The sequence below is a fragment of the Pholcus phalangioides genome, unplaced genomic scaffold (assembly GCF_987345545.1).
Source record: "Pholcus phalangioides strain wild (caught in Gottingen) unplaced genomic scaffold, Ppha-v1.0 ptg000008l_1, whole genome shotgun sequence".
NCBI lineage: Eukaryota > Metazoa > Arthropoda > Arachnida > Araneae > Pholcidae > Pholcus > Pholcus phalangioides.
This window is the reverse complement of record NW_028301601.1, coordinates 18,066,740-18,079,021: the sequence shown is the minus strand read 5'-3', so window position 1 is coordinate 18,079,021 and position 12,282 is coordinate 18,066,740. Positions and strand designations below refer to the sequence as shown.

The 12,282-nt window shown below is 35.6% G+C and overlaps 1 protein-coding gene across 2 annotated transcripts in view; it reads right to left on the bottom strand.

Annotated features, from left to right (window-relative positions):
* Window positions 1-363: 363 nt before the first annotated feature.
* LOC149083927 (uncharacterized) overlaps window positions 364-12,282 on the bottom strand; it is a 32,017-nt gene continuing 20,098 nt past the window's right edge. The window contains exon 2 of one of the 2 annotated variants that reach the window (XM_089234305.1): window positions 364-1,628. In XM_089234305.1, coding sequence (XP_089090431.1) covers window positions 976-1,628 — 653 coding nt within the window. In that variant the 3' untranslated portion in view covers window positions 364-975. Of the gene's footprint in view, window positions 1,647-12,282 lie in introns of both variants that reach the window. The other variant, XM_089234304.1, reaches the window with a different exon arrangement.

The window sequence follows — 12,282 nt, the reverse complement described above, 5'->3', positions numbered from 1 at the left end:
TGGTCCCACTAGTAATAAAAACGGGGGGGGGGGGCATAAGCGAGAAAAAAGACAAAGAAAATGTGCTGGGTGTCTCTCTCATATGGATTTAATTACCATTTAAATTCAATCTGTGCATTAAGAAACTCACTCTGTTACCGATACATACAGTGGATACAGTGAGACGCTTCTTCCACAACGAACAAAAACCAATTAATCAATTTAAAATTTCGAGTCATTTAATGAATTCAATGCAACAGAGGCGCTCGTGAAAAAATGATGAAGAATTAACGATTTATTTCCTGTTCAAAGTTGATTTCATCAGCGCAATGAAATCGAATGTAATTGATTGATTGAACAAGAGGAGAAAAAAATGACCAAATAAATCATTAATGGAGTATTTATTGCAGAAGTTCATCAAAAATGCTCCTCTTTCTACAAATTTTGCAGTTTTTTGAAAAATAAATAATATTTGTAAGTTCGATTTTTTTTTTTCAAAAAAAAAAAAAAAAACAACTTGAACACACAACAAAATGGAAAAAAAAAAAATCTTTGGTTTTTTTTTTTTGGTATATATACATATTTGGTTATTGGCTCTTTTCTTTGGTTATATGCACGTGATAATAAGACTAATACAGCTCCGACCTGCGTGCTGTACACCTACGAACAAAAATCTAAATCTATATGCAGGATGAAAAAGAAAGAAAAAAAAATTGTAAAAAAGTGATCAATATGAAACTTGATCAGATCAAATGTTAAGTCGGATCCAAACCCGCAGCGCTACGCAGCTTCAACCCGCGCAAAACCGGTTTTGAGAAATGGCTAGCATAGCGTGGGCTATTTTAGCGGTAAATTTTGCGTATCCACCCGTTTTGTGCAGCTCAGGATCGCGTAGCGCGGTGGGTGTGCACCTGGCTTTACGCGATAAAAAAAAAATGTCATGTTTTACATGTGGGGGTGAAAATGTATAGTTTTTTTTTGTTTTTTTTTTAATGTTCACCATCCAGCCATTGTCTGCGAGGTGCTCATCGGCTGCATGTTACTGTACGTCGGGCCATTGGCGACGACACCCGCCTGCGGTATGCTGTGCATCATCTGACCGTAAGTACCTACGGTATACTGGGTGGGGTTCGCGCCCGTTGCGGTACCCGTCGACGGATGATAAGCGCCGACGGGGTACGCGTTGAGGGGTGCGCCGGGATTGTAGGACGGTGGGCACGGTTTCCCGTCTTTCACCAGCACCGGCACGGTGACCCGCCTCGGCGAAGACGAACTGTGGTGGAGGCTGCTGGCCGTCATCTCCAGCGTCTTGTCCTGACGCTGGCGCTTGCACTTGTACCGGCGGTTCTGGAACCAGATCTTGACTTGGGTTGAGGTCAGCTTGAGGACGCTGGCCAGCTGCTCCCGCTCCGGCGCGGACAGGTATCGCTGCTGCTTGAAACGCCTCTCCAGCTCGTACACCTGGGCCTGCGAGAACAGCACCCGAGGCTTCCGCCGAGTCCTCTGACGGGCCTGCTGACCCGCGCTGCCGGAGTCGGACGCGGACGTCTTCGTCGACGATGCCGTCCCCGAGGACGCCGACGAGACGGCTGAATGAGATTGCTGCGGCGGGATGACTGAACTGGACGGGTATCCTGTGGTGTGACATTCTGCAATGGAGAACAAAACTGTAAATGAATTAAAAAGCAGATAATTTAAATATTAAATAAAAATAGTAACATATAGATGTATATATTAAAATTCGAATGGATCAAAAACAAGAATTAATTATTAATTAAGTTATGACAATCATAAATGAAAATTTTCATCGTTTGTTTTCGCAGTTGATGATGCGGTGGTATCATAGCCTATTTAGAATATAAGTAGTATATAGGACCCCTCACCCACTTCCCTCTTGGACAACAAAAAATCAATCAAAAATCTCAAAATCGTGCGTTTTTGTCAGATTAAAAATGATGATAATATATATATTGCTTAGCTAGATCAATTGTAACAGCTCTAGCTATTCAAAATCCTGAGTAATTATGTGAAAAATTAAACCATGAGAAAATATGAAAAAATCAAGTAATTTATATTTAAAAAAAAGGTAGAGAATTTTGTATAGATGTGTTTATTATAAGAATTTTTTTATACATATATATGTCTACTAATATATCATACCCTGTAAAGGGTCACAAATGCATTCTCTTCCTATTCTGTCCCAAAACAATCAAGGTTGGATTAGGCCGGGATTACACTATAAAAGTTTGATAAAATATCTTTTACAAAATTGGAAAGAAACAGCCAATGAGCTGTTGGTTGCATTCGTCCAAATGTAATCAATAAACTTATTAGTTGAATTTTTCAAGTTTTATAAATGAATTTTTATAGTGTATTCCCGGCTTTACAGAGAACAGCACACATTATTTTCAGACCTTTCCTCTTCTACCTTAAGCCGGGATTACACTATGAAAGTTTGGTTAAAGATCTTTTACAGAACTTGAAAAATGCAACTAATAAGCGTATGTAACCAATGTGTGTGAGGTTATTGTTTTGTTTTTTACCTTTTGTAAAAGATCTTTCATCAAACTTTTAGAGTATAATCCCGTCCTCACTTAACTTTCCACCTTGATAATAGCCCAACTCACATATGATACTTAGAGTATTCCATATTACTCAACACTCCATCTGTGAAAAACTAACGTTCCATCTAACCGGACCCTAGCTAAAAATGAGCACAGCACAATAAATGACAACACTTGTGATTGATGTACATTGTGCTTAGTTTGAAATTATTGGACACATTTTCAATAATTAACGAACACTTTTGAAAACTTGCCTGAGGCCAGCATTACGGAATAAACTTTTGTAAAAGTGCTTTTAAAAATCTTGAAAAATGTAACCAATAAGCGTATCGGTTACATTCGAGCGAACGTAACCAATAGTCAGGGGTCGGGAATTCCAGCACAATAGATACGTTTAAGAAGAAGTACGATAAACACATATTAGGATAAATCAAGAAGCTACGCATACTTAGATACTACAACCTCCATAATATATTTTATGGGCAGTGTGTTGTATATTATTAATTATTAGTTTTTCCTTTTCGTGATAACGTATATGCGTTGCTGTATTTTGGTTCCCTTTGACATCTATATTTTTTATGAATATCTTTTTCCAGCCACTTCGTTGAAGAATTTGCCTGTTGCGGCCTTTGTGTTTGCGATGATGTTGACAACCCAGAGAAACAGATTCTATAGCGTCATGGGAGCATTTTGAAATTGTTTACGACTGTTTTACTTGAAAGCCATACCTGAAGGCAGAGAAAACCGAGTGTATTCATATTTCACCCGACTATTACATATTACCCGAATGCACTATATGTATATCAAGTAGACTGGAAATTTAAGCACTAAAAATGGCCCAGTTAGGCATGCAGAAAGGCACTAAAAGTTCCTTAAATAGGCATTTATAATAATGGGGGGAAAAAAAGGAAAAATAACTAAAAGCTACGAAATCAAAGGTTCAAAATACCTTAAATAAATTGACTGCACTCACTAAAGATAATTTTTCAACAACAGGTTATAATAACTGCACTTTATTAGCTAATTTCATATTATTATGCCAAAAAACAGCGTTTCGGATACTTCAAGATTAGGTCGGAGTTTCATTCAGTCGAATACTCGTTATTTAAATTCCTGACGTGAAAAATAGTGCTATGATGAAATTAAAGAGTAATTATTTAAAAACGGAAACCTTTTTCATATGGAATTATTAAAAAAAAACATTATAACCTAATATGTTCCTAACCACATGTGTGTTTTCGAAATTTTTCAAACATTATTGAATTCGGTTTGCATCGATTAACTTGCTGTGGTTGTTTGCAATGCATTTATTTATGATTTTAAAAGATAAAATCAAAATTACATGGGCACACGCGCCCGCAGCCAGAAATTTCGTTCCGGGGGGGGGGGGGACCACTTTCATTCCGTGATAGAGCAATAGATTTGACCTTTGACCACCTTTTCATTCGGGGGCCGAAGTCCCCCTTTTCGCTATGGTCTTGTGGGCACACTAGTGCTACACCCTTCCCAGTTGTAGCAATTGCCGTCAACTGATGGACTATTGGGAGTGTCATCGGTCAGCTATTCATTTACAATGCTGCGCAATGTGTGATCAAGACATTGTGAAACATGTGAAGAAACAAACTTTCTAGTTTATTCTCAGCTTTTCGTATTTACGGCTTTCTTTCGTTTGAAACGCTTATAATTTTGCTGAGAATTACCCGGTTGGTTGATAGCTGCCTATGTAAATTCGCCACTTCTATGCCTAATTTTCTTGTATCTCAGACGTGCCTATGTATCACCTAAGAGGTGTCACGACCCCTGAAGTAGAATTTTCAAAAATGACTTCAGAAAATATTTCATTCAGTTGTAAATCAAATGCAGAAAAAATTCCTGTCATTAGGTTAATTTGTCCTTTCAAAATTTTGCAGAAGTGTGTATTCGACATGCGTTAGTGAAATGAATCCCGGATTTATCAATTGAGTAATTGGAAATATTTTTAAAAAAATGTTGTGAAAATTCCGATTTTTGAAATTCAGAACAAATCAATCGATTGAGACAAAATTTTTTGGATTTGATTTTGAATTGACAATGAGTCATTTAAAAAAATTTGAAGTCATTTAAAAGTCGGTTTCAGGGGACGTGACACGTCTTAAATGAGTGGGGGACTTACTGACAAGTAGAGCCCGGATTGGCCTTTTTTAGCATTAATGCATATAAATTCATAAAATATAAGAATTTTCAGAATAAGTGCATATTTTTTTGAAAGTTTATTTAAGCGTAATCACATTTTTATGATCTTTCAAATAAATATTGCTAATAATACAGTAAAACCTCTCTTTTGCGTTCACCGACGGGATAAAAAAATTCGTCCGTAAAGATGCGTGGCCGTTGATCAGGGATATGAAATGAATACTTCCGTTATACAAAAGGGGAAAATATTATTTGGCCGTAAAAGAAGGGTGACCGCATCTGAGGGGGGGTGTCCGTTAAGAGGGGCGGGGGGGGGGTGTTTTCACTGTATTTTTAGAACACCGGTTTTTCTGCCGCAGGTGGAATATAGTGAGTTAATAGAGATGTTCGTATTTTTTTTCCAAATTTCAAGTGTTTTATTATTAAGGCTATTTCTAGAGATATGTCAAAAGCGTTCAATTTTTTTTTAAAAATAGTGTTGAAATTCCTTTATTACCGGTATTTCGTTAACTAGAAATAAAAAATGCCTAAATAGAAAATATGTAGTTGTTTTTTGCATATGCAGGTTATGTTTGGAGATTTTTTTTTTTGTACATGAATATGCACTAAGAAAAATAGAAAATATTTATTTTAAAAACATATTTGCTTTTTTTGTATGGTGATTTTTGAATGCATATTTTTGAATTTTTTTAGTGCGTATTTTAGCATTTTTAAGTGCATATTTCGTCATTTTAAGCGCATATTTCGTCATTTTAAGTGCATATTTTGGCATTTTTAAGTGCATATTTTGGCATTTTTAAGTGCATATTTTGGCATTTTTAAGTGCATATTTGCATATTTTTAGAGCATATTTCGTCACTTTTTTAGTGCATATAATCCGGGCTCTACTGATAAGAATTGATGCTGGGCATAGAGGTCGATTGCCCTCACGCTTAATTGTTTAAAAAAAAAATGATTTGATTGCCCTCACCACCTGATTTCTTAACACAGTAGATAAACCCTTCATCTAAACTATTATTAGACAGGCTATTTTAGTCGGACAGAGATAGCGAAACATCGTTCATCCCTCTTTTTTTCCTATTATAATATGCAAAAGTTCATGTACATAAAGGTTCAAAGTGACCAACCAGAACAAGTTACATCCGAGACATTTTTTAGTTATTTCTTGGAGGACTTGCAAACGGTTTCCGGGTTATTAGGCCATGGTCTAGGAGATTTTCTTCCTGACGTTAATAACCCGGAAACCGTTTGCAAGTCATTTAACGCCGGCCGTGAAAGCCTCAGACAATATTTTATTTCTTGGAGATCTACTTATGCCATAGAAAATATAGGGTCGGCAAAAAGTCCGTAGAAACTTCATAAAGTCAAAGATAGATGACGCTAAAGGACAAGACTAATTTATTTCGCGCAAAATCGAAACTTAAACTGTCTCGAAACGGAATAAAAAAAATTTGTCCACCACAACAGAATAAAATAAAAATGTATTAACTGACATCGTCATCAAATTACTCTGTGGCTGAGCTCAGTTATAATAGATTTCATTAGATGATGAATTACAATATAAATTAAGAAATAATCATCTATTTAGAAATTAATGTTTCAAGTCAACAGCAGAGGACGCTTGTAAAAGCATTTCTTCTCTGGCACACGTAATCAACACATTTTTGTGTGTGATCACTCTCCCAATTTTTCAACCAAATTGCACATAATTTTTATGTATGGTTACTGGTTATTTAAATATAACATTTCTGAAATTTCGGAATTCCCTCCCCTTTCCACCTATAACAGTGGTGCTCAACCTTCCTGAAAACAATGACCAAATCTGAACCAATTTGTCGGACAACGTGTGTCCCGTATTACGGGACATTCCTGTAATCTTCGTTGTTCGACATTTTTCTTATTCATTTGTCCCGTTTTTTCTACACTAATTATTTTAATTTGTAATATTTACCAAAGTCGTGAATACAAAGCGTTTTCGTAACATAAATTAGATTGTATGGCAAAGTATTATAAATTGTACATGTTTGATAGGTTTAACGCTTTGTCCGCTAATTTTTTTTTTCTTTTTTTGGAATTTTAATTACGATTAGCGATTGTGCCTATTTCTGGCAATGTTTTTGATGACAATTGGCGATGTCCCGTTTTTTACGGATTACTATCTAAGAATACAGTTTACCGAATTTTATTTTTCTCGGTGAATTATGGTCATTTGGGAATATTTATTCGTGAAATACATTTTTGTTTACTGCGATTTGTAGCATTTATGTATTTATTTCCCACACTTCAGCAATTTAAGCAGTAATCATCAAATTTCATTTAAAGCAATAAATTGCAAATTTTGGCAAAATTTGGCGATATACCGTATTCAGGATCGCAATTGGCTGCATTCCCCTCGATGATGTATGATGAACCTAAGTATGAGGGCAGAATTTTATTTAAACCCATATGGGTATTACTGATATCAGTTTTCAACAGGTGAATAATTTTTTCAAGTCAACCTGCGGATCACATATGCCATCGTCGCAGACCATCTATGGTCCACGGAGCATAGGTTGAGAAACGCTGATCTACAATGACGAAAATGAGACTGAAGGCAATCGATCGGTCTTCGGCGGGAACACGGAAATTCAAACCCTTCCATTTTGATAGCAATCGACAGCCTTCTCGTACTTAAAAATTACAACTACAAGTACCTCAATTAATTCGTACGAATGTTGCAAATTTTTAACCTAAAACTCTTTTTTGGAAGTTCTCAAATGCTAAAAATATTTAAGTTCTGCAGAATAAGGCCTCTAAAATTCACGAATAAACATAAAACAACATCGAAATAGGCATTTACGGTAGGGAAATTTCAAAAAAGGCATTTTTACAAAAAGCATGAAAATAAGAAAGGAAAGAAATTTATAACATTTTGCCTGGACTTTTATATATAATAAGAGGAAAATACCAAAAATAATTTAATAAAATTTTAAATTTTATAACGGCATATTATTTCAATAACTTTTAATATACCTAATAAGCAAGTGATAGCATGTATCAATGTTGCAAGTCTAAATATCGCCGTATTCTACTTTGCTTTTAACTAACTTATTAAATATATTTAGTTTTTTTTTCAGAATTTTTAGTGTTTTTAATATATTTCGATTTTTTCAGTATTTACAGTTTTCTTTAAATTTTTGTGTGCTTTTTTCAGAATTTTCCCGGCTTTTTTCTTTGATATACATATTTGTTTTTCTTAGTATCAATCTCGTTATAACGATATTCTGTGGACCAAAAAAAAAAATATCGTTGTAGAGCATAATTTACCTACTGATGTTCCACGGACCCCTCGACCAGCGGTTCTCAACCGGTGCTCCACGTGTGCACCTCCCGGGGGCTCCGCGGCGACTCGAAGAAAATAAAATGAATCAGTAAATTTGATAGATAAGTAAATAAGAGAGGCCTACACAATGTTCTGCCATAAAAATTATGTACAAAAAAAAAAGGGCTCCTTGAGTCAAACAGGGCTTCGTCATACAAATTATATGCAGAAAAAGGCTCCGCGAGTCCAGAACTGATGCCCTAGATTTTCGTGAGAGCTTTTTTCGGGATTCCGCGGAGTCAAATGTTACGAACCCTTAAAAACTACGGAACCCCCGAAAAGCTATAATGGGGAAAAAAACTTTCTTGTGACTGATTGTAACAATTTTATGCATACAATGCAGAATCGTAAACACACAGGAAAGAAAAATAATCATAAAAATCTCAATATTATATACGGAAAAAAATATGTAAATAACACTAGCTATAATACCCGTTGCTGCTCGCGTTGTTGCTCGCAATTACTGGGAGGGTTGAAAAAGTGACAAACCAATATAAAGGAACAAACTATAACGCTGGTAGCATTATAAAAAAGTGACAAACCAATATAAAGGAACAAACTATAACGCTGGTAGCATTATAAAAAAGTGACAAACCAATATAAAGGAACAAACTATAACGCTGGTAGCATTATAAAAAAGTGACAAACCATTATAAAGAAGTGACAAACCATTATAAAGAAGTGACAAACCATTATAAAGAAGTGAAAAACCATTATAAAGAAGTGACAAACCATTATAAAGAAGTGACAAACCATTATAAAGAAGTGACAAACCATTATAAAGACGTCTGAAACACATTGCTAGGGAACCACGGTAACCAAAGTAAACATTCCGAAAGTGATTGTTGGATGCCCAAGAACTATTGTTGCCCGACAGTTTTTTTTTTGCTCATTTCGGGCATCTGCCCAGCTCTTTTCCAAGATTTCATTTTGAGCGCAGTTTCAGTATGTGAGGGCGTATGACCGCATCATGGCCCCCACATCCTAGAGCAGGGCCCCTTGGCTGCGATATTTTGCGCATCCCCGACCACACTTTCACGCGCCCCTTTATGATGAATTTATAGCGTGAAAAAGCAAAAAAAGGTGAAAATCGTCCCGGACCGCAGGGCTGGAGATTTGTCAGCCCACCTCTTGTGTGGGGGCCATGGACCGCATGCTATCTATTAGGAACGTTGGTTGGTTGCCTTGCAATTCCTAATTTGGCCCTTATCTGATCATCCGTTTCCCGTATAGAGGTGTGATTCTAATTTAAAAAAAAATTCTCAAAATGTGTTCAAAAATTCCCCTTTACCAGTTTTGAGAGTGAAAATACAGTGTGTTACAAAATAAAAGTAAAAAAATCTAAATTTTTGTGCGGTTCCCCCAATTTTCCAACTTCCAATTACAAAGTTGTTGCCCAGTCTCTCCCGAGGGCAAGAACAAGCTTGAAATATTTCAGCGAATTACTGCACTTAGAAACACATGGAATTTGTTTTCTTGTCATCTGGGTCCTCTGGAGAGACAGGGCAACAACTTTCTGATTGGAAGTCAGATGACAATGGGAACTGTTTAAAAATTTAGATTTTTTTTTAATTTTATGACACACTCTATTTTCACTTTCGAAACTGGTACGGAGTGATTTTTGAGCATTTTTCAGATTGGAGTTGTCCTGTACCAAGAGATAAAAGCCGAATTTCAATACATTGTACAATTTTTTTTTGGAAAATTTATTTTTTTTATGTTCTTATGCAAACTATTAATTCTTTTCTTTTCTTCCTTGAATATTGTCAGGAAAATCTCTTTGGCTGGTAGTGAGATTTTCCGTATTCCAGAAAAACCAAATTGCAGTATATGGCTTCGTTTTGAGCCCAGCAGCAGTATGTATGTACCAGTCTACTAACTATTAGGATCATGAACTTATATCCAGATACGTTGACTACACATTCGCATCTTGGATGCAAAGAAAGCATTCCTGCAGAATGAGTGTAGGAACCCGTCGCATCATCATCGTCGATGAAAAAAATGGTAAGTTCATTTTTTGTGATTTTTGAAATGCCCACGTCGGGCATGTGGTCGGAAAAAAATACATACTCCGTCGAAATTTTTACATGCTCCGGACATGTCGTGCAATAGATTTATATCTAGCCCTAGTCTGATAAACTATAAAATTGGCTTTATGCTTCGTTTTGAGTTTGCCCCTAGAGAGCGCTAACAAAAAGTAAATATTTATCTAAATCTTCAACAATAGTAATGATTAGGGATACGTAAATTTTGCAAAAAAAATATTTTTAAATCAGAAATATCGCATTTATTCGCAAAAAAAATTTTTTAATCAGAAATTTCGCATTTATTCGCAAAAAAAATTTTTTAATCAGAAATTTCGCATTTATTTGCAAAAAAAATATTTTTTAATCAGAAATTTCGCATTTATTCATAATAACGAATTCCAAATGAAAATTTCACTTTCGTTCACACACACACAAAAACAACTCGAATAAATGAAAGGGTTTAAAGCAAAAATTTCGCATTTAAAAAAAAATATATCTCTATTTTCTATTAATTTAACCTTACTTTTCGGCTTCTTCGACTGTATTTATATCTAACACAACATCAAAGGGGAAAGAAGTGATGCGTGTGGTTTCTCTTTCAAGCACGCTCACAAGTACTGAGCAAAATTACTTTTCCACTTCAAAAAGTGTAAATTACCTAGATTTCGCGAAAAAGTAGTAAAAAAAAATCAGATTTCGGCATTTATTTGTCAAAGTTGGCAAATTTCGCATTTATCGCGGTTATTTCGTAAATTTCACATTTATCGCGGTTATTTCGTAAATTTCACATTTATCGCGGTTATTTCGTAAATTTCACATTTATCGCGGTTATTTCGTAAATACGAAATTTACGTATCCCTAGTAATGATATATCTACATACGTAATCTAATTACATCAATACATAATCTAATTACATGAATACATAATCTAGTTCAGTCACATAATCTAACTAAAAACTAGATTATTTTCATTCCATGCAAAAAATTCAAATAATAGCTTCTCAAAATAATTTTTAATTAAAAATTTTAGGACTTTTAAATTAAAAAATTATATATATCCCAAACTGTGGGTCATGACCCTCTGGGGGGGGGGGGCGACTGCATAAATAAGCGAGAGGGGAGGGGTTGCGAAAGATTTTCCAAAATTTAAACGTCGTAAAATAAATTTATTTCATTCTTCACGACCTAACCTAAAACATACCTTAACTCTTAGCTGAGCTACTTATTATCAATGGGCGCCAGGGACGTAACTAGGATTTTCGCCGCCCGGGGAAAACGTGATTTTGCCGCCCCAACAACTTAAAAATTCGATAAATTTATAACGGTGACCCTCACCGTTATAATGTGAGTGATTGAGTCGTGTCCACCTAAAACTGCCACCTTCTAAATTTTGCCACCCGGGACAGTTGCCCTAATGCCCCCCCCCTCCCCCCCCCCCGATAGGAAGCCCTGCAATCATTCAACTTTGATTGGTTGCTAAACACAAGTTGAAGTATCCGCTGCACACAAGCACGAGCACTGACGTATCTCGCGATCAGAATGTCCGTTTTTTTTAAAAAAATTCCAAAAATGTAGAGTTGAATGCGCATATGTGAATAATATCGGTGCAGCGAAATCTATCAATTAAATTTTAAATGAAGTTTAAAAAAAAGAGAGAGGGGAGTCGCCAATATAATTCCTGTAAAAATAGGGGGGGGGGCCCAATTTTAAATGTTTAGGAACCACTGATCAACAACATTAATATATGCTATAGTAAGAATATACGAAGCTAAAAAGACCTTTCAGAATCTTACTACAGGGTGCCTCATAAATTCTTGAATAGTTGAAAAATTTATTCAAAGCAATTGGAATATTTGAATGCGATTTGCGAAAACGATATTCTTTTCTTTGATACAGAAAAAAATTTATTTCATATTTTATTGAGGACTTAAAGCACACCCTGTATGAAATTATAATATGGTAGCCTAATGTAAACCTGAACGGATCAAAAATTTTCATCTCCCGTAATTTTTTTTAACCACTTATTTTCTGATAATGAAACCATACTTTACATAGCCATAAAAGTAAATTTTATTTTGCTATGCGTCAATGTGTTGCCTAGCCGTGGTCAACCAACACCACTTTGTGGTTGGTTGGGTCAAGCGGCAATTAGAATTCCCCCCTCAAAATGTACCTATTT